This window comes from Triplophysa dalaica, chromosome 9 (assembly GCF_015846415.1).
Source record: "Triplophysa dalaica isolate WHDGS20190420 chromosome 9, ASM1584641v1, whole genome shotgun sequence".
NCBI classification, from domain to species: Eukaryota; Metazoa; Chordata; class Actinopteri; order Cypriniformes; family Nemacheilidae; genus Triplophysa; species Triplophysa dalaica.
The window spans coordinates 24,648,904-24,672,266 of NC_079550.1; the positions used below are offsets into that span (position 1 = coordinate 24,648,904).

The following is a 23,363-nucleotide window of genomic DNA, read 5'->3' on the forward strand; positions in this document are numbered from 1 at the left end:
TTTTTTATAAAATTTATTTTTTATGGTATATTCCTCTTTTTACCAGCTTACAGAAAATGTCATTTTTCAATGGTCAACAGCCCAGCTGGAATCATGTAAAAAAAATAGCTGGAAGAGGAGATAAAACAAAACAAAATAAACAACATAATTATGCGTGAGAAACAAGCACCAACCACAGGTTATACATATATTTGAATAGAGAATATCGTAAATTAGCAGCATCCAAATGATATTTTGGTTACACTTTATATTAAAATTCATAATTAACCACAGTAATGTCTTATTCTACATGCCTTAATCCTATCCGACACCTCCACCTAAACACTACCTTACAAGGAGTGATTAGGAGTTAATATTACTAAATATTTAATATTTACTTGATAGTGAGAATTGGTCCCAATTCTAAAGTGTGAGTAATTACATATTTGTTCACATTAAAGTCTTTTCTCCTCTAAACCTCTGTACTGTAAGTGTGAAGAAAAGCATCTTCTAAATGTATAACTGTAAATATACTGATAATATCGATAACTTTCTGATGAAGGATTTACCAGTGGAACACAGAGAGACGTTTGTAACCTAAAACAAAATGTCTCTTCTCAGAGAAGACAGAGCTCAGTAACCGAGGCATCAAAACGTGACCACATCTGCAGAATGTTATCAGCATTTCATCATATTACGTATGATAAACACAAACAGGATTCCTATCCAGAAACATAAACTGGATGGAGCACTGACTCTACGGAGTTAAGCTTCTTAATCCTTTAATGAAGAACAATTAGCGGGAAGGTTTTACACACAAGTGGCGAGGAAAACTGTGATCGGTCTCTTTCTTTTCACCTCATAACTTAAATCCCCTCCTGCTACCCCTGTCTATTTGTACATGATTGTATTTTCTAATTGTGTTGGTGACGGTCTCTGCGGCACATTTCTGTGCTGAAAATGGCCCCAATTTAATTTGATCCTTCAAACCGTATCACAACGCTGCTGAAAGCAGAAACAGGACAACGTTATTGGCAAATCAATATAAAACGGCATTGAATCGACATCAGCAAGTACATTTTTACCTCTTCATTTTGTTCGCACTCCTTCCTCACTCGATTTTCTTTACTGACGCTATACTTTACGTGAAGGGCTGCAACATAGACATTATTGTTTCGCCTTGTTTTGTACTACAAATATCAAAACATTCTTAAATCAAGATGCACGTTCTTGACAAAAAAAGTGACCCAAGATATCTAGTGTCTTTAAAGGGGGAAAAATTTAAGAATTCCAAACAAGCCAAAAAATCTGCCAATGGGGTGGTGAAAATAAACTTGATTATTTAATCAAACTTACTTAATTCTAAAAATATTTGTCTTGTCAAGTAATTCTATATTGATTTTAGAAGTGTAGATATTTTTACTAAATAGAAGACAAAAATGCTTCATAAGAATGACGTTTTTTGCAGTGAGGGATCGCAGATTTTAAACCCCCCGTCAATTTGTTCTCCCTGAACATGCTCAAAACTATTTCTGAACTATGCCGCAATATTAAATAATTAATATACTTGCCATGATTGATGGTTTGCATCAGCCCAATATTAGATTATCAATCAACTCTGGTTTAATGTAATAATATCGAAAATGTGTCAGGGGTTGTTAGGCTGCTTTACAGTGTACAATTCTGTCAGTGAGGAAAATCATGCCACTAGTGAGAGACAGAGAGAGGGAGAGAGAGAGAGAGAGAGAGAGAAAGACGAACAGACAGAGAGAGAGAGAGAGGGAGGGAGAAAGAGAGGGAGACGGAAAGGGAGACAGAGAGAGAGACAAATAGAGAGAGAGAGACAGACAGACAGCCGAATAGAGGGAGAGGGAGAGAGAGAGACAGAGAGAGAGAGAGAGAGAGAGAGACGAACAGACAGAGAGAGAGAGGGAGAGGGAGACGGAAAGGGAGACAGAGAGAGAGAGAGAGAGAGAGACAAATAGAGAGAGAGAGACAGACAGACAGCCGAATAGAGGGAGAGGGAGGGAGAGAGAGAGAGAGACAGAGAGAGAGAGAGAGAGAGACGAACAGACAGAGAGGGAGAGAGAGAGACGAACAGAGAGAGGGAGAGAGAGAGACGAACAGAGAGAGAGGGAGAGACACAGACGAACAGAGAGAGAGCGAGAGAGAGAGAGAGAGAGAGAGAGAGAGAGAGAGAGAGAGACGAACAGACAGAGAGAGAGAGAGAGAGAGAGACGAACAGAGAGAGGGAGAGAGAGAGACGAACAGAGAGAGAGGGAGAGACACAGACGAACAGAGAGAGAGCGAGAGAGAGAGAGAGAGAGAGAGACAGACGAACAGAGAGTAGAGACACAGACGAACGAATAGAGAGAGAGACGGACGAACAGAGATAGAGAGACACAGACGAACGAATAGAGAGAGCGACAGAGAGAGAGAGCGAGAGCGATAGCGCGACAGAAAGAGAGAGAGAGAATCATGTTTTTATTGTGTTTTTTTTTAGTTATTATGTTATATGTTTTTTTTTTTATTACGGCTTAAATCAAAACTATCCAACTGCAGTTTGATTGATATTAAGTGGACTGCACAATAAAAAAAACATGATTTTTGAACAATTAAAAAAACGGAGTTATCTCATTTTGGATACAAACTCTTGACTTATAATGTCATGGTACAAGTGCAATATGGTTCACATGAACACAGTTGTTTATGTCTGAAGTGAATGTCAACAGAACATGGATCAGTATACTGGATCAGTGCATTAGTGACTTTAGGCTCATACACTATCTTTCATTTTCTTATCTTAAATAAGAATCAGTGCATGTATAATTCGAACAGCAATGTAGGTGATCTTTTTTACATGATTCATTTCAATTTCATTCATGTGTATATTTCTCATAATGTATTTTTCCCATTGTTCACAATTTGCATTATTTTTAATCAAGAGAAAAAATGAAATCCTTTTAATCCCACCGCCCAGCCAAACTTTGGCTTAAATGCGTTATTCTACTTTCTTAAATAGTGGAAAAAATGTGATAAGATTGTTGATCTTAGATGCTTTGTTTTGTTTTTCCATTTAGCCCACCCATGCATGAAAAGGACCTACAACAACATACAGCCCAAAATACATCATGGTAATACTAGAAAAAAAGAAAGTTTGTAGTAGAATGCTGTGCATAAGACATACAGTAGTTTATTTATATTTCATGAAGATGATGATGATCATTATGAGTAGCAATACTTTGAATTTTTTAGAACTCGACAGTAAATGACAGAATGATCAGTTTTGGGTGAACGATGCTTTAATGAGTGCCCTTTTACATTATTCAAATAAATAAAAGAAAGACATTCTTCAAATGAACAAAGCTAATAAAGAAATAAATCAGTAAATGGACAGGGAGTCAGCACGGAAGACAGGAAAAAAGATTTCCTTCTCCCTGGCTTCCCGTAAAGAGGTCATTATTTATCTGTACTTAATTAAGTAAAAGAGGACAAACAAGTCAAAGTGTTAAAAGAGTCTGATGCAATGGGAGCCATTTGCTTACTAGTCAATAGTAGCAAATTGGAAATGTCTGACCAATCTGTCAAGCGAAGGAAGCCCTGACTGATGCGTGCCATCATAGTTTTCTCCTCAAAGCTTGTTCTCCTTTTCTCTCTCATCTCGTTCTCATGTATGACATAACAATTGATGAATACTGATTTGTGCTATTGTCCAGCTGATTATATATATTTATAAATGTTATCTAGCGCAGCTCTTTCCACGTGGTTCAGCTGTGCTATTTTTACATTTATATATATTTTTTTCATTAGAATTCACAGTTTAAAAAAGTTTTTTAAGTTTTCTATGTTGTTCTTAAAGGTAATGAATAATCGTGTTAAATAATCGGGATCGCAATATTGGCCAAAATAATCGTGATTATGAGTATTGTCATAATCGAGCAGCTCTAATGTATATGATTGTCAGCATGGTCAAAATGTATATATTTAGTAAATTAATAAGAGCTATTAAATACATGTAGCAACGTTATCTTAGCCAACGGGAATAACAAACAAAACAAGCATACACATCACAGGCAAAATGTTCAAAATGCTTGACCATAAAATTATAGTGTACAAAAGACCAAAAATAAAGTTAGGGCTGTCAGAATATCAGATTTTCGACACATGATTCCAAACATTTTTTTATATTATTGCAATACAGTATCTATGAAATTTGGAAAAATAATAATATACTATTATTAAATATAAACTAATAAATATAAACTAATAAACTAATTTAATTCATCATTTACTTTTTTCTAGGGCTGTCAAACGATTAATCGCGATTAATCGCATCCAGAATAAAGGTTTGTGTTTACATAATATATATATCTGTGTACTGTGCATATTAATTTTGTATTTATAAACACAAAACATACACATACTTGTCTATATATTTAGGAAATATTAATTTATATTTACCAATAATTTAATTTTAAGTAAAAGTTTATTAATTGTTATATTTTTCATAAATATGTGCATCTATGTGTATGTGTTCATAAATACTAAATTAATGTAAATTATGTAAACAAAAACTTTTATTTGGATGCGATTAATCGTTTGACAGCCCTACTGTTTTCGTATTTCAAAATAAAATTGTAGGGAGGCGGTGAGAGCAACTGTGGCATTTAAGGCAATATGTTCCAATACTTTGTCTGAGATGCTGAAACTGGACTATTTACAATCTTATCAGATGTGTGGTATTAACACAATATCAATAACCATGGTAATTAATATCTCAGTAACTGTCAATATCTGACGTACCTAAACAAAGTACATTAATCTGCTTGTAAATCAATTTGCTAACTAAGAACCTAATGCACTGCAAACAGGGCCATAAATTAGGAGGGATTCATTGGTTTTAGGGGGTTTATTAACATTGAAGAACACTTGTAAATAAGGCTATACGGCTAGACTGAAGATAAATCATGTGTAAAATATAAATTAAAGATAGATAATATGCATTACATTTATTTTTGAACATTTGCCAGATCAACCAGAATAATGCACGTATATTTGTATCATACTATGGCAAGTTTATATACTGTTCAGAGATGTGAACTTTTTTAATGATGTTGCTTTGCAAGAATGGACCTCTGCGCAAAGCACTTTACAAACAAAAGTGATCAAACAAATAAAAAATAAAAAAGATTTAGCATACGTTCAGCAACCCTACTGAAGAAAATTGCTAAAACCAGCCCAAGGCCGTGTTCAGACTTGACTTCTCTATTGAAGCTGCTAGTGTCCTATATTATAATGCTACGGAATAATCCGTGTTTTAAAAAAACGTCCTGAACACTTTCTTAAACGCCAGCGCCAGCGTCTTTTCCTGCAGGTCAGAGCATCTTTTGAGGTTGAAAAAAGTTCAACTTTACTGAAAAAATGCCCTACGTCAAGCTGCTTTTTCACAGTTTACCAATGACAGAGACCTGTCTTTTCCATGACAACAAGCGAGGAACGTGATTGGTCGAGAAGGCTCAAGCTAGAAATAATAAAATGGTGGCCGAAATGCCTCTCGGACCATAGTGTTGTATACATGTTAGTTTAATTTTCACTTTCAACAACTTCTGATTGCATTTCTAGCGAGAAATTAGCACTGTTGTTTTAAATATGTGATCAGTTATTGCAAAGACACTCTCTGTTTATAATTCAAATAGAACTAGAAGTCATATCAGGGTATCTGCAGGTGTCTGAGAGTTAGATTTAAGACCTTTTTAAGACCTTTTTAATACCGTGCAGAATGAAATTTATGATAAATTTCATTGCAACAAATTTGCATTCCCCATGACTAAAGCTCAAACTTTTGTGGTAATGTCCAGTCCAGTCACATAATGCACCCCCGCAAACGTGTTATTTGTTAGTTGGTTCCGCCTATTTTGTTCTGTGTGACTGCATTTCTAAGACCTTGGAAATGCGGATTTAAGAAATTGTAATGCTAATTAAGGCCATTTTTTAACATTATGGAATATAAGACTTAAGACATTTTAAGGATTCGAGGACACCCTCCACCTTTCTTGTCAAAAAAGAAGACAAGTCTGAACACGGCCTAACATGTTTGGCTGGATTTAGACGTCTGGAAGTTTCCAGCTAGTTTTTAGCTGGTGTGTTTCAGCCTGACCAGCTAAAACCAGCTTAGAATGGTTGTATCTGTTGTTGTTTTTTGTAGGGAAGGCCTGAAACATTGTCTGGCGCTTGATTAAATACGAGGGTGGGTATATGAAATCAGAAGATGATAATGATACATCCTTCAACCTTTTGATCCACTCGTCAATGTCTCTTCCTGTCTCTCCAACAGGGAAATGACAGGAGAGCTAGAAGGAGCGCAGCAGAACTGTAGACTCGTCTGCGCAATGAAATGGAGGACAAGGAAGTTGATTGTCATCTCCATATCACGTACCCGCACTAGCAGTGAATTGAAATTGTGTTCTGGTGTGTGTACAGCAGTGTTGGCCTTTTGGATTTGACTGTTAAACTGTTTAGAAAGGAAGGGAAGGCAAATGCACATACAAAGCATGTCAGTTCTGTCAGGTTAATAGCCAAAGGCCCACAATCAGTGGCGAACAGTAGGCTTCATTTTATTTTTGGCTGGGCCTGTGCAAAAGAGAGCTGGCACTTTCACGTAGGTTTATTTCAAACTAGTGTTTTGTTTAAATTATACCGCAGAAGAGCACATGCACCGTACAATAAACACATCTCTGTCACTAACCCGTATTTAACCCAGCATCAATTAAAAAAACTCACACTAGACAAAATGTCCCCGTGAACCAGAAGTTCTGATCGTTTGTACTTCCGTATTTTGACGCAGTTCCGAATGATAAGGAATTAAGAATAAAAAAAATATTTGGCGTGGCTTTCCTCATTCACAGGCGTTGCATTATGAACTGGAAATGGCAGAAGACTGACAGTTGAAGGGGAGGAGTTAACGGACGCTTCGCCCATGCAGTCTAACATACTTCATTTAAGATGGATAGTTATTACAGTGCGGAAGTGCATTTTCAGATTATAACTAAAGACTATGAGGGTACACAAATCAAACGCTGCAATATTTCATGAAAAAATAGTTCTTGGTATCACAAATCGCAAATCAAAAATATTGGTGAGACAAGTTTAGCCAAGTAAAGTTTTTTCACGATTTCTTTTGATTGTTATCAGAAATAACCTACAGACGCTCTATTGTTTTTGAATGTGTACTGGAAATTTCATTTGGGGTCACAAAAGTACGCATGAGCAGTAACGTTTGTTTATGTTGTTAAGATGAAAACGTCTATATAATGTTTTTTCCCTGGTGGTTATTCGAGTGTTTGTCTCAATTAGATATAAAATGCTTAAAAAAATTTTTTGTACTGAAAAAATTTGCTTGAATAAAAGCCTCAACTAAATGAATAAATGTAAAATAATGTAAATGTAAAGTACATCATGTGTCTACTTGCTGATCTATCAATGTCTTTCCCCTCATTATATCTCTATGTCTCTCTTTTCCTGTCAGTCCGACGTAGCTGGCTGGAGGTAGACAGGGCTGCCAGCTTCCAATTTGAATAATCAATATGACACCTTTCTTGTCTAGGCCTAAAAGGGATCTGTGTGCAGAGAGAGTCTGTGTGTGTGTAAGGCCAGCTCTCAGTCATGGCCCTCTTTAACCTTAACTAGATTAGAACGATTATCTTCCCACATGCCCACCGCTGTACAGACAGGATAAGTGGTCACAAAGCCGTCTTTGTCAGAAGCCGCACATTGGGCCGAGGGGAGCTTGGCCGCCTGTGGGTTATCAGCGCTGGACGTGTGATTCTAATTCATATCCAAACCTGTCTTCAGAAACATCTCTCCCAGTCCACTGCTTGAAGGAACAGTTAGACCCTCGATCTCCTTCCACAGGACGAACTAACTGGGCAGCCATGTGCCATCTGTTCATTGGGGGGTTTATACATCATGTCACGCTTAACCATAAACAAATGAAATTTGTTAGGTTTCTTCATTCATAAAGTCATGTTTAAATGTATATGGGACAAAGACGTTAAGATGTCCCAATCAAAAGACACTTACAAAAGTGATTCTATGTCCACAGGAAGCACATTAAATGTAAGTAAAACGTCTACTTTGTGGTTCAAACTTGGTGCATTTCAAAACATTCAGTGTTGCACAATATTAATGTACAAATTCAAACAACATGCTTATTCTGACGTGCACATATTAAATATATGAAGAGTTTGGTTCCTAAATGAGATAACTTTTTTACTGTGAATTCCAATTTATATCAATAAAACTGCAATTGCTTTGTTTTGATTTAAGCCATTGTAACACAAAAGTAAAGCGAACTAACACAATAAAACAACAAAAACATGATAAGATAATAAAATACATAACTTTTGAAAATTATCTCATTTTGGAACCAAACTCTTTGTTAAGAAGAATAAGGGAGCAAACATTTATATTGTGCTTTAAATGAGTAATACATTCAGTAACACTTTACAATAAGGAGCTATTTATTTACAATTAGTTAATGCATTAGCTAAAATGAACTAACAATGAACAATACTATAGCAATTATTCGTATTAATTCATGTTTATTTCAGCATTTACTAATACATTATTAAAATTCAAACGTTGTCACCGTCACATTAGTTAATGCACCATGAATTAACTTGAATAACTGTTTTGACATGAACTAACATTAACAAGGATTAATAAATGCTTAAAAGAAAAATGCTGACCATTGTTATCTAATGTTATCTAATGTATTCACTAATGTTAAATAACAGCACCTTAGTGTTAAGTGTTACCAAAAATTCTTACTGACAAATGGGCAAATAAAATAAATGTAAAATTACAACTAATTAGCATTTGGGGTGAAAGTAATCTTTTAATAAGTCAAAAATGGATTTTTGTTGTCGCGGCAGGCAGTGCAAATGACGAAAATCAGGCGGAGGGATCGCCAAGAACGCTTTCAATCTAGTCTTCCCCGAAGGTTGAAAATATTTGTCAGATGGCACCACTAAAGTGAAAATAGAGATCTTTTCCCGTGAGTAATAAAGAGCGTGGAATGTGATTGTTCACTTTTGGTGTGAACCCAGGATTACTCTTATTGTTTTTAAGCATAAACCATATTTCATCTTTGACCCATATATCAAAGTAGATACAATATATAAAAGCTACGAGAGGAGGATTCGGTTGCATAGTGAAAACACTTCATACGATGAAACCCTGTGTTTCAGCAGTTCAGATGACAAAACATTTGTACAACATAGAATTTTGTACAAAAGGCTTTCAGTTGAAAACTAAGACGGTCACGTGACCCAACTTTCAAATATTTTGACTGTACTTCTGTCCACACAACCTAACTTCTGTTTATGTCCAATTAATTATGTTGTCTTCTCTGATGAATATGTTTTCTGGGCTGCTATGCATTTGCCAGGGTGAGAAAAGTCTCTGTTCGTATAAGTGACATGCACAATTTATTAGTTACATTACTCGCAGTCACTCTTTTTAAATTTGCCTCGAAATACCCTGTTTATACAAAAACATTCTATAGTATAAAAGGCCCTTTTCTTGACTAGCTAAGTGATCAATACACAAATATTCCAAAATAGTATTTCAATTTTCAATTCTGTAAATACCTTGAATGTATGAAAACGAAATACGTTGGGTTGCGCTGTGGAGTGTTGCAAGATGATTGTATTTAATAAGGGAATGGCATCAATGCTTAGAACACAGTTATACAGCATATGCGTCTCTCTGCAATCTCAGTCAAATAATCAATCAACAGTTCAGTATTGCAATGAGCCATATAAGCATTTATATTTTATATTTTGTAACTCATGAAAGAGTGTAAAATAATAATCCGTCACACAAACTATCCCAAACTAGGAGTACAATTGACAAAAATCACTGAATGAAAAAGTGTTTTTCATGTAAAAGGTTTTAAAAAGTCCATGGGTTGCGGTGCAAGGGGACGGTCACGGGACTAAACCGGTCTGGTTTTTCTGCCGTTTATAAAACTTCAGATCAGGTTTTTTTTATTATTAAAGATTCCTATTTTGTTCTACTATATTAGTCAATGATGCTACAAAATCGCAGTTGCTAACATTCTTCCAAATATCTTTCTTTATGTTTAACAGAACAAATACATTTAAATAGGTTTGAAACAACTTGAGAGTGAGTAAATCATGACAGAAGTTTCATTTTTGGGTGAACTGTCCCTTTAAGACTGAAGGTCCTATCATAAACCCGTGAAATGCGGCAACAGGCGCAACGCAATTGTATTTTTTTTGCTAGTTTCAGACCAACGCAGATATCACTTTCACGTCATGCGCCATTTTGTTAAATAGCAAATGCATGTTTGCCCATGAGCGCCGACCATGGCATGTGAAGGATTCCAAAATAAATGTGAAAGTCATTTCATCTGATTTGCTTAAGCTGTATTTGGACAACAGCAAATTGGGAACAAAATTGGTAGGGAGAAGAACTTAGCATAAGCATCTTAATTGTCTAAATCCATCATGCTTTCAATGGTTCACGTCTGTTGGTGTGGAAGATACTATTGATACAGAAAATTATACAGAAAAAAACATGCACAGAATCTATAGTGTTTAAAAGAATCCCAGGTAAAGACATCAAGTAGCTAGTTAATAGAATACCAAAGGTACGTTACTGCAAATTTCGACAACTATAAAGATGCTAAAACATACTTTATTATATGTATTATGTATTATATGTTATATAACATATTTTGCTCTTTTAGATTACATAATAATTCAGTTCGTTTTTATCTAAACACATTTTTTGAATACAATAAAATTATTTGGTCCAAGAATATTGATATTCTTATTAACGAACAATAACACACTGAACATAATATATATATTGGAATCTTACAAACGTACGATATGACTTATTTAGAATAAGCCTTTCAAATGTTAACATCAACACTGCACAGTTTGGTGACCGCTGTGAAAGTCGTAACATTTCCTCCTTCATAATTGATCAACTTCAGTCTGAATGGTAAACTTGGCAATGTGTATGTGTACAGCTACAAATTAAAAACATTTTAAACAGTGAGTGATATCAACAATCTGTCTATGTCAACAATCTGTGTGTAAAGTTTAAAAAACTGCCTGTGTGCATGCAAGGAGTTTATACAATGGCTGATCCAGGAATGGATTCTTGCACGATTGGAAGAAAAACAGGCATGCAGGAATATCTAACTATACGACTGAATGTATGTTTTCACATAGTTACGATTTATGCAAGTAATAGTGTGTTGAAAAAAGAACCTAATTTCAGAAAAACTGAATTGTTTGATGTCAAAGCTGCATGCCGATGGAGGGATGGAGACAGAAAATGAAGTAGAGAAGAATCAAATCTGGGTTTTACGGCACAATACAAAAGTAAGTGAAGTCCGACATTTGGAAAAATTTCTCAATTGTTACAGACAAAAGTGGTAAAGAATTAAGCCCGGAGTTTAGTTCCCTTTTAACGGGAACGCAAGGGACACCGTACAGTGCGGCAACTTTTGTCACCTGAATAATACATGCACCAACGAAATTTTGTTACTTCGCGTATAAAGTACGCACAGATTGGGGATGTCCTGGGTCATCAATTCAATGTAGATGAAGAAAACCAGACCCCTGTAGCTCCAGAAAGAGATTGCAATATGTCGTAATGCGCATGTGTCAAAACCAAAAGTAAAAAGCAGTATACTTTGCTGCGTACAAATATAAAACGAAATATGTCCAAAAGAATTTTGAATTAAAAAACGGACTCTGGTTGATGTGACATGCCTGCTCCATAACCCCTTATCAAAGTAAGCTCTCGGCGTTATGTTTGTAGCCTTTCAAGTTATTTGCCGTGTGTGATGCTTTACCTTCACATGAACATAGACTATCTATCGACTATAAGATGAGTTTTTAATTGAGCGCAAATGTTCTGTGTGTGTTATTATGAACATTAGCATACTTCAACATTCTTTAAATTCTTTAAGCTAAATTGTTCGTGGGTGCGGGCGGGAGCGAAGGCACAAATTGCTGGTGCGGGCGGGAGCGAGCAAACATACATCACAAGAAGAATGTCTGGGCAATATTTTAAGGTAAACATGATTAATACTTAGGGTAAGTCTTTGGTCATCATGAAATATAAAATATCGTCTTTTGTATTTTGCAGAAGAAAGTCACACAGGTTTGCAATGGCATGAGGCTGGGTAAAAGAAGAGGGTGAATGATCACGTTAATCTTGCAAGGACATCCATATAAGTTGTTTAAACTACAGTTTAATTCTAACCTTCCCTCCGTAAAAACCTGTTTTGCAATCGTGTGCCAAAGATGGAACGGCCAAAGGGGGAGGTGACGTGTTGACAAGCACATTTCCATAACGCTCCTAAATCCAGAAAGAAGATCCGCTTCCGATCAGTATTTCCTTTGCTTGGACCATAAACAGCGCAGACATGTTTCAAGCCCATCAGGCGCAGCTCTGCGTGTGCATGCCCTCCTGTGAATAAGTTGTAAAGTGGGCCGTATCAAGGCGGCGGTGATTAGATATGAGTTTGTTTTGGATGGCGACTACACAGCTCAGCGTGATGGGCAGATCATTCTAATTGGATTGCAGGATTTCATTTGATTTTTCCTGAGCTCCGTCATCACGCTCCGGGGCTAGATATGGGAGTGCATGTGTGATCGTGGTTATGATAAGGTAAGTCACACACACCAATAAACGAATAAAACTTAACAGGGCCGTGAAACAACACTTCTGACTGTAATGATACAACGCTCAGGTTAAAGCTCTGGAAACAAGCAAGTCCAAGTCCGTAAGAAACTCCAGCCGTGTGTGTGTAAACATGATTTAACTACCACCTAATGGTTAACCAGATTACAGAGGCCTGTAATTGGATTGTTCCAGTTTTCTATCCCTCACATGCGGTGTTTCTATTGCGATTAGCAGTGGCCAGATTGTTTCTCACACACATACAGAGACAATGTGTCCATACGCAAATTACACACTTAACCCATAAATTATGTTTGAAATACATAAAAGGGAGTTTTAATGATTCTTTTGGCTGCAATAGCCTACGTTAAAAAAACATTTGCACTGAATTTAACAAAGCTCCATTACAAAATTAGGTATGACACGCTTGAGATCCAAAGACTGTTACGAAAGATAGGAAGCATATGTTGCCTTCTAAGAACTGTCCCATATATGTAGGGCTTGGCGTTATATCGTGTGATTCTAATGCTCTCAGTTTATCGATGACTCAAGGTTAAATGCCGCCACATCTAAATGCCAGAGGGCGCATTTTGCGCAGAAACTCAGAATATGGGAAACAGAAGAAGAACAATTAGTTCCAGGAAATGCCTGTGGTCATATTCTATCACTGTTCTTCAAACCTTTTCAGGTATTTTCATGATAATAAAGTTGATTTATAGTGATGATAATAGACGAGTGTTGCTTTTTCAAATGCACGTTATAAACGTCTCGTAGTGATTTTAAATCCAGCCGTACTTCCTACTGATCAAACAGCCGTAGTTCATTGAAGAGCTGCGCATAAAACATTGAATCGATTTAGACATGTATAATTATATATATATCACCCAGCCCTACATATATGTCAAGTAGATGTATGGATGCGCTCCGGTGTGGAAGATAAATCCTATCAGGTCGTGTCACAGAAGATGATCCAAGGACCATCAAGAACATCCTCAAACTCAATACCCTTCTCAAAAGTCCTACTTATTTAAACAAGATCAAACATACAATTCATCTGATAAAAATAACTGGGTGATATCTGAAAAGTTATTAATAGATAGAGTGTGTAGCGTGGTCACCATGGATAACAGTGTTTCCCGTACAATCATTTAGCCGTGGCTAGCCACCACCAAATGTAAGACTGACAGTTGAAGGGGAGGAGTTAACGGATGCTCGCCCAAGCCGACTTACACATGTCAGTTATGAAGTATAGTCATTACTGGACCGAAGTGCATTTTCAGATTTTAACTGAAGGTCATGAGGGCACACAAATTTTAAAAAGAGAAAGACACACATAGATCAACTATTTATAATAAATGCTGCAATATTTCATGAAAAAAATAGGCATTGTCATTTTTTATTTCATTGGGACTTTAAGAGCATGGGAACGTGCAGAATTCTTTCAGCACCTTATATTGAAATTTCCAGAAATTGTCGATCTAAAGGACGGGAAGAAAATCTTCAAACCGTTTTGCGTGCCACCGTTTCCAGGGAGTGTCGTGCGTTCTTCTTTACCTCTCCTTGCGCTGAATATTTAATTCCAATGAATATGGGACGTAATATCCACAAGGTTAACTTGAGTTCAAAGCAATTCCATCATGTCAATCCAAACGAACTGAATACACACGTGCTGCAAATCTCTGCACCGCGCTTCGACTTCCGACTCCACCGTCCTCTCATCTGTTCTTTTCTTTCTTTTCCCCGACAACCACAACGCTTTTCCCAGATTTTATTGCTATTTGGGGGGGATGAATTATTATATTAATTATCATGATGAATAAGTTCAAGATTTTTGTAAGGTTTAGAGAAAATGATGCACCATAATAGTAACTTGTAATAGACGCACAACGTATAAAGCGAAACTGTAACGTGTTGCTTTTAAAATCAAAGTTCCGCTCTACAGCCAAGCCGAGTAAATATTTTCTTATTTCACTTCCACAGAAATATTTGATAGTTTTCATAACAACTTGCAAGCATGTAGAAAGGGAAAGACCAGCATCTCTTAAATCGCGACACAAATGAGGCACCGCTTAATAAATTCAATTCCTTTTTCATCACAGCGACACTCACACACCTTCTTAACCCGTTTAGCCTTTGGCACTAGTGAAAGAGGACAAGATCGCTTTACAACGTCTCGTCTTAAAAATAAATTTTGCATGAAAACATGTTGTGCCGGGTGTCGAGAATCCTGCTGTCATCCTAGAGGTGTAATAAATCTTTCATGAAAACAACACCACACGTCGCCGTGTCAGCCCCCTGTTACGCCCGCTGCCCCTTTAATCCTCACACAAACACTCACTTTGCAACCTGGATGCAAATAACTCATAAATGGCTTCAAAAGTGTACAAGTGTGTCAGGGTGCATGCTGCAGTTTAACAAACCACCCGGGAAAAAAGGAAAAAGAGAATATCTGAGCAGAAAACCAACAGGAGGTATCAAGGAAGAGCTTTTTAATGCGTGTATGCCCCTGAGTGCAGCACAGCGGGGTTTAAACTGAGTGACTGACATATGTTCAAAAATACCTAGAGATGATTCAACTGCATTATCATAATCCTCACCGCTTTCTCCATTGTCATTAAACTGTGATGTTTATCTCTTTATAGGAATAAAAATAAACTCTAATCTAGTAACTAATTATTCTACTAATGTGAGGAATCCTAACACAAATTGAAGAATACATGTAAGAGTAGGCCTACTGCAAATGAAGAATGTTACGTACGGGAGTGAGTTAAGCACCAGTCAGTCCTTAAGTCGTTTTAGGACAAAAAGTCTACACTAAAGGCTTAGTAACTATTACTCTACTCAATTATTTTTCAACATCTAGTGTTAAGGCAGAACGTATAGCTAGTTAAGTCCCTGTGTAGCGGAAGTTGCGATTGTTTTTACTTCTGTATTTTTACGCATTTCAAAGTGAAATGAAATTTGGAATCAGAATAATAGTGGGAGTGGCTTTCATCTTTCTCTGCGATTTGATTGGATGTCAAAAAACAGGCATTGCATTTTGAAATGAACTGGCAGCAGACTGACAGTTGAAGGGGAGGGGCTAACAGATGCTCCACCCAACCGTCAAACATATGTCATTTGAGATAGATACTACAGGACGTCACTACAGGACGGAAGTGCATTTTCAGATTTTAACGAAGATTAAAATGAAGATTATGAGGGCACATGAATTTTAAAAAGACAATGACCCGCATAGATCAACTATTTACAATAAACGCTGCAATATTTCATGAAAAAATAGGCATTGTCATTTTTAATTTCACTGGGACTTTAAGCATGAGTGGTCACATAATACAACGTTTACCTTTAACAATCCAATAACAGCCTTAAATTCATGAGCAAAAATTCTGTTGACGTTAATTTCAAATCGTTATTGATTTAAATGTATTTTACCTCACATAATAACGGTACATATTAGTTTATATTAAATATATTACTACAATCATAAATAACATTATTTTATTCAACTGTATTATATATTAACAGCGATGAATAAATAAATACTGAGAAAAACAATAAAACATAATAAATGACATGTTATACGAGTAGAGTTCTTCCCACCTCTAAATACGGGTGATTTCAAGAAAATATTTTTTTCACAAATTAAAAAAAACACAAGCCACACAGTTTAGGACGGGTTCTTATTGAAGAGCGGCTAATTAAGTAATTTAATTACAATGTTTTTATTTAAGGTAAGTAAGTGTAAATGTCAGCATTATCATTCATGTAAAGTATTGAAGAATGTCGAGAGCGTCATCATTTAATTTATTTGGTTCAGATATACATATTTAGTTTATAAATAGTGCTCATTTACGTCAAAACTACACGACAGTAAATTGTAACTTACGCATATCTGGTGCACTCGGCCACTGATGACATACTGCTGTTATCAAACAAACATGCTCCTCCTATTCTAAACTCAATTCGATTTAACTGTGAAAATCTTTTCCATTAAAAGTCAATTATCTTTAGGGCGCTGTTTGCCATTTTATTCCAGTCTTGTAACTGTAGTTGCTATTTAATTGAGGTTATACGAAATCTCGAGAACCACTCAAATTTCAGTTTTTAAAATCACTGATGAATAAAGAGGCTATAATAGCCCCTATACCCTCATACAGTGTGCTATTTGAGGGGACATCCATTTTTAGTGGTGTCCGAATTCATAGTGTAAATTATTAAGTGCACTTATTCAATCCCATGATGCATCGCAATAACGAGTGTATAATCGATGTACACTCATGGCCAACCTCTAGGAATCTATTAAGAGACTCGCGCTTAATGAATAGTAGCACCTCGACAGGAATGAGGCACAACAGGGTATGTGCTTACATACATGGATCCTTAGCATCTGCTAAATCTAAATGTAAGATTGTTATTTGGTCACAGCCAGAAGCGCTTTGCATGGTGGAAAACGAAAACAGTGTTCCAAAAGAAGAACCTGCTCCCTGCTGTAATATTTGGTGGAGGCTCCATCATGTTGTGGGGCTGTGTGGCAATTCTGTGCCAGTAATCTGATAATATAAATGGTTTACACTGATTCAACACTAATCCTTTGTTAGAGACCAGCAGATTCACCAAATAACCTGAGGTTGAACCAAGGATCCTGAAGTCCCAAATGTTTTAATCAGAACACAGGAGAAATCGTCCTGAAGCATAGTGTGTGTGTTTTGCCTCTGGTAATCAGGGTCATTTTCTTTACCCACCAATGTTCTGTATCAGTTTTTTGCCTCAATTCAGCCCAAACAATAACCACATATCTCCAAGCAATCAGCAGGAAAATATTGAGTGTTTTGGTTTTAGGGTTTTGTTCACGCTCCCTAAAGGTTTTAAAAGCAAGAGAGTGTAGAGAAGAAAGACATGCACATACATAGGTAGTAACAAGCACATGCATGTTCACATCAAGGATTTAACAGATTTAAATGATTTTAATCCAGTCGTACAAGACCTGCAGATTCAAGAACAGCTGCATAATCTGCTAAATGCACGTTGGAAACTTTGCAACCTTCGAAGACGCAAATCAAGTTTCAACTCGACGGCTGGATCTTCTTTCTGCACTTGAAGATAGATTTTTCACATCATGTTTATCATTCTGAAAGTATGTATTTGTTAATATGTTATTAGCATGTAGCTATTCACAGCCAGCCTCTTTAATTGTGGTAACCCATGTTTCTATGCAGTCCTCACTCGTAGCTATGACCTTTCAAATGTTGCATTGTTAAATCTATGGGATTTTTCGTGCACTGGGCGACAGACGTACGTTCCGATCATATCTCTTCTCACAATTTGACCTTGAGTCAAATGAATAATAATACTACTAATAATGAATTAGTCAAAAAACAAATTAAATAAATCACTACATCTCACCGTAACACAACTACATATATGTATTTTGAGTTGGATAAGATAACTTCAAAAAGCGTTTGTGATAGGTCAAAGTTTTATCAATTTGTTTTTTACAAACACTAATTTACTGGGAGCTTGTAGATCCATTTCCTCGGTGCCTGCCTTATATACACATGGCTGTAAAGTGTAACATATGTCACACATGCTACTAACCAAATCAGTATGTGCTAAGAGTAAATTAGCCAGTGTAGCACGCGTGCGATACAGTTTGGCAGGTTCATTAAACAGAGCTGCGTGTTTGTGTGAAGTGTGATTGTAATCGTGTTTGTTTGTCTGTGACATTAATCAATGGCGCACCTCTATACTACTTTGTCTATCGAGTTTTCCGGCTGCATTGAGTCCATACACCTAGATGCGAACTTGTGGAGACAGAATCCTGTTATTTGAATACGTCATCTGTCTGGTCTGAGTGAAAGAGCTGCACAGTTTAACGTGCTACATGCACACTAGTGGTGTCTGCCTCTGCACTGTCTGATGATATAAACAGATGAACTTCACCTCCAGAGTTGCTCTGAGAGTTTATTTCACAAGCATTTTACTGTTTGAATAAAGCTATCGTCAAACAAACACTAAACCTCAAGCGTGTTCCTGACGACCTGTCAAATTAAAAGTCTTGTTAACTTGAAAACTCAATCGGAAAATACTGAAGTGTACTATATAGGGATGCACGATAAATTATTGACATATCAAAGATAAATGTTCATTTTTAATGTTATCGGTATTGGCCTGGTACAGTAAACTAGTAACACTATTGAATTTGTAATTTATAACTAGTAATTGATTACTTTTTCAGAGTAACCGAACACTGTACAGTATACTACAGTATTTTATGTGGACGAATAAACCGCTATTGTATAGTAAAAAACGAAAGACACGGAATTATTAAACTAATTTGGGAAACTAAAAATGATATGTCTGCATGTGACATTAAAACTGCACATGCATATTTTTTTTACTGATGACAACAGAGGTTTTGGACTTATGCTACAACAGTTTGGGCTATGCTACAAAACTTTAAACCTTTTAAAAAAAATAAAAAATAAACCTCTGTAGCACCAGTGCTATGTGCAAAAAAAGTTAACGTACATCCCTGATACAGCAGAGATCTTTAACTGAATGTGAACATTGACAACATATCTGTTACCCCCACTTTATTATGATAGTGGTGAATCTATTCGCTCTAATAACATTGAGCCCTCAACGCTGTTAAATGTGATAGCCTACCATTTCCTACACCAAAATAATTTCTGGGAACAATGATGTGCCCTAGGCAAAGTATACCGACACATACACGCAAATGCAGGGGGTTACAAAAAAAACTTGATTATCGTAACAATTTTAAGGATATCTCAGACAAGATAACTCAATAACACTGACTAAACAGGTTGAATATTTGCGTGTTGGAATATAAAACGAGAGACACACACACACACACACTTTTTGTCTGTTCAGACTTCTCTTAGCACTTGCATGTCATGGGACAAACCACTCCCCCAATCAGATTAGACTGTGTCACATGAGGGCGGAGTTAAGACAGTGCCTCTGGAGGGGCCAGGAGGAGGATAGAGAGAGCATGAAAATGCAGTTAGCTCTTGCTCACACATATTACACCTGCGCAGGAATCAAGGAAGAGAGGCCAAATCGCATCAAGACAACAGATAAAGATGCTTCAACAGTAAGAAAGAAAAAATACATTACACTCTTAAACTGGATGGTGTGGACACACAATTTTAAGGTTGGATTGATGGAGCTGACCGCATGACTTAGTCAAACTCTCATAAACAACATAAACTTCATATTCAAACATGAGCCAGATGGAGTGATAGATTGTCACAGTCTGGTAAACAGAAATTCAAATGACAACACACACACACACACACACACAAAATTACCTATGTTTCTCCTTTTCTTTGACTTTTTCGGCTTCTCTGCCTTTGTCCCTATTTTTGTCTCGTGTCCTGTCCTTTTCTCTAGTTTTGCGCTGGCTGTGGTCCCTGTTTCTGCTGTGACTCCGAGACCTCCGGTGACAGGAGTGAGACCTTTAAAACACAAAAAAATACATGTCACATAAAATTATTATAACAATTAAAAAGACACAAAAAGGCACAACTCAAATCATTACGTTCTCAGGGATTAAGCAACGATGTTTAATAATTTCAACGAGTTTATAAAACGGTCAGTCCTGGTCCTGATTCTGAGTTCTAAGCTGTTATACAACACCCCGTTATATAACGGCCGACCGCATTACATTACCTAAATATAATTTTATTTACTTTATTTTATGAAACCCTTGCTATGCATATGGTATAACAGCTAAGGGCATTATTACGACTCGAAGCAGAGTTTATTAACATAAACAGCAACACGACAAAATGTGGCCAGAATTAAGGTTTTTGTTAATATAATAGTTAACAGCGAATAAAACATATATTTGTTTTAGCCGCGTCATATGACCCCTTTAATTTCTTTTCGACTGAAGAAATAAAGTCATGGACGTCTTGGATGACATGAGGGTTAGTAAGGGTCGATTCACATTTCGCGTTTAAAACCGCGCAGAAAACGCGAGCTTCACTGCTTTCTTCCAAAGCGCCTGGACTTTGCGCTCTCCTGGCGTCTGACGTCGCTAAGCAACGCTGGCCACGATAGCCGCTGAGACGAGGAGGTAAAAATAAAGGATATATTGATTATATGGACTGAAAATAGTTGCTCTGTTGCTGTGATCATTTTTGTCTCCATTTTCATTGAGCTTGTCAATATTGGCTAGTTGGTTCTTGTCACGTGACCTGCGGTGAGCTTATGCCTTACTGAAAAGTTGAGATCTCAATGGGATGCCGAGCTACATAAAAAAAAAAAGAGCGCGTCGCACCCTTGTCACGCCGCGTCGTCCCCCTATTTCCCCGCGGTGCCACATGTCTACATTTAAAATAACGAATATGCGTGCGGAAGCAGAATGTGAATCGGGCATAAATTGTCAAGAAATTTGAATTCTGAACTTTTATTTATAATACATAAAAACAATAAAAAATATCACAACACAATTCAAATTTCCTCATCTTTGAGCCAATTTTCTGCGCAGATGTGAGCCTTCAGATGATGTGGACTTCTGCAACTGTCAGTGTAGAAATAATAGTTTCTGTGAATGTTCAGTAGAAACAGTAAATGTTCACTTTGAGGAATCTTTCTGTATTTCACTTTTACTTGTGGCGGCATCAAGAATGGAAAATTATAGGTCATATATTTAATCAATTATATATTATAAGTAAAATCCAGTTCCTGCAATAACATCAGACGATTGTCCAGGCAAAAGAGGACAATGTAAACGATGATGTTAAATTAAGCCTCGCAAAGTAAGTCGTAGGTAGATAGCTAATCCTTTTTGCTTTTGGTCTTATTTTAAACAAATGTACTTGTGGGCAGCTCATGTAATAAATGCCACAACCTAGTTTTCATGTTCATCTCTCTCTCTCTCTCTCTCTCTCTCTCTCAGCTCACGTCTGGGCCTGTTGCAAATTAAATTTATTGTAGTTAATAGACTGTGGTACGGCTGCTAAATGTCAATTTCATTACCAAGGCCTTACCCTTAGAGAATTATTAGCCGAGTTGAGGTGAGGGGTAAAAGCATTAATGCCGAGCGGCCAGATAAACATCCCCCACAACAAACACACATCCAGAAGCCCCATGCCAAGAGTTGGCTATTTTACATGACTTTCAGTTATTATCTCAGACGGTAAAGCCCAATGGCCTAAACACATTTTCATTTATTTTGAAAGGAGCCTAACTGTTTCTGTCTTTCCTCCAATCCATTCAATCTAGCGGCCCAGCTACCGGCTCAGGCAATTTTCCTGCGAATTATCAATAAAGTAATTACCAGCGTGTGGGAGCAAGCCGGGTGCTTATCACCAATGCCCCTGCCCGACTGTGAAACAGATCCCTCCCCGCATCCCATTTGGGTAATTATGTGAGTGGGATGGTGCCCTGCTGCTATCGGACCATATTATATTTCTGCTAAACAAGCTTTTTCGCTTCACGGAAAATTGTACATTAATGGTGGCAAATGACAGCACCAGTGTAGCTTACAAACACAATTTACTCCGCTGGAATCCTAACCCGGCAAAATGATTATTTATTCCTGCTGTGACCCATCCTCTCTCTCCTGCAACCTCATATCATTGCCAAACACACCAAGTCCACTATGTAGCACGGCTACACAGCATATGGTCATCTACTGGAACCACAGCCCGTCTTTAAGGAAGAAAGAAGAGACCTGGTCAAAAAACTGTATCCAAAAAAAAGTTCAATAAATGAAACAGTGATAACTGGATTCAAAACGAGATGATGAGAATTAAAGACAGTTGGCATGGCCAAATGACGACTCCTCGCTGTTGGAATACGAGAGTTTTATGCGAGTAAAATAGCAGAATTTAGTTTGTTAATCGCTGAAAATTTGATCCAGATTATTATTTTCACTGCGAATTGATTGGACGTATGAAAAACAGCCGTTGCATCTTGAAATGTAACTGGCAGCAGACAGACAGTTGAAGGGGTGGAGTCAACGGATGCTCCGCCCAAGCTGTCTTATTTCAGAGCGGAATTGGATTTTCAGATTTTAACTGAAGATTATGAGGGTGCACAAATTTAAAAAAGAGGATGACCCACATTGATAAGCTATTTACTATAAACGCTGCAATATTTCATGAAAATATAAAAATTGAATTTTTTATTTCACTGGGACTTTAAAGTCTTGTTTCTTCTAAACGGGTTGTCAGCTGAAATCACACGGAACTAAATGTTATTTCATAACAAGTGTCTTTAAAAAATGCAATTGAGAACCGCAATCACAATATTCACAAGGATGCGTTTGTAAGTCTGTAAAGTTGTTCATATGTAAATTATTAACGTTTTATGTGTTGTTTTTAGATGCTGTAAATACATCAGTATTGTGCGCTTTACTGTTTGTGTAAACATAAGTAAATGTGCGTTTTGTAGAACTAGACTTTTTGCAAAATACATAGAAATTTTCATGAGATGACGTTAAAATATGGGAACAACCCTACAGTAGTTGTATTGCTTCGATTGCCGTTTACTACAATATGTGTCGCAGGTGAAAACAAAAAGCAAGGAATTAAATGATGAACTTCTGGTCACCCGAAGAGAAAATTGAAAAAAGTAAACAAACAGCAACCACTTAACTACAGCTGACTGGATTGTTC

General features: G+C 36.8%; 1 protein-coding gene across 1 annotated transcript in view; it reads right to left on the reverse strand.

Moving 5' to 3' along the window:
• The window catches only part of LOC130428235 (serine/Arginine-related protein 53-like), a gene marked incomplete at its 5' end in the record, with an annotated part of 77,099 nt that extends 56,907 nt beyond the window's left edge, over window positions 1-20,192 (reverse strand). Inside the window, one exon of the mRNA XM_056756086.1 lies at window positions 20,046-20,192. Coding sequence (XP_056612064.1) covers window positions 20,046-20,192 — 147 coding nt within the window. The remainder of the gene's footprint in view (window positions 1-20,045) is intronic.
• Between the last annotated feature and the right edge of the window lie 3,171 nt (window positions 20,193-23,363).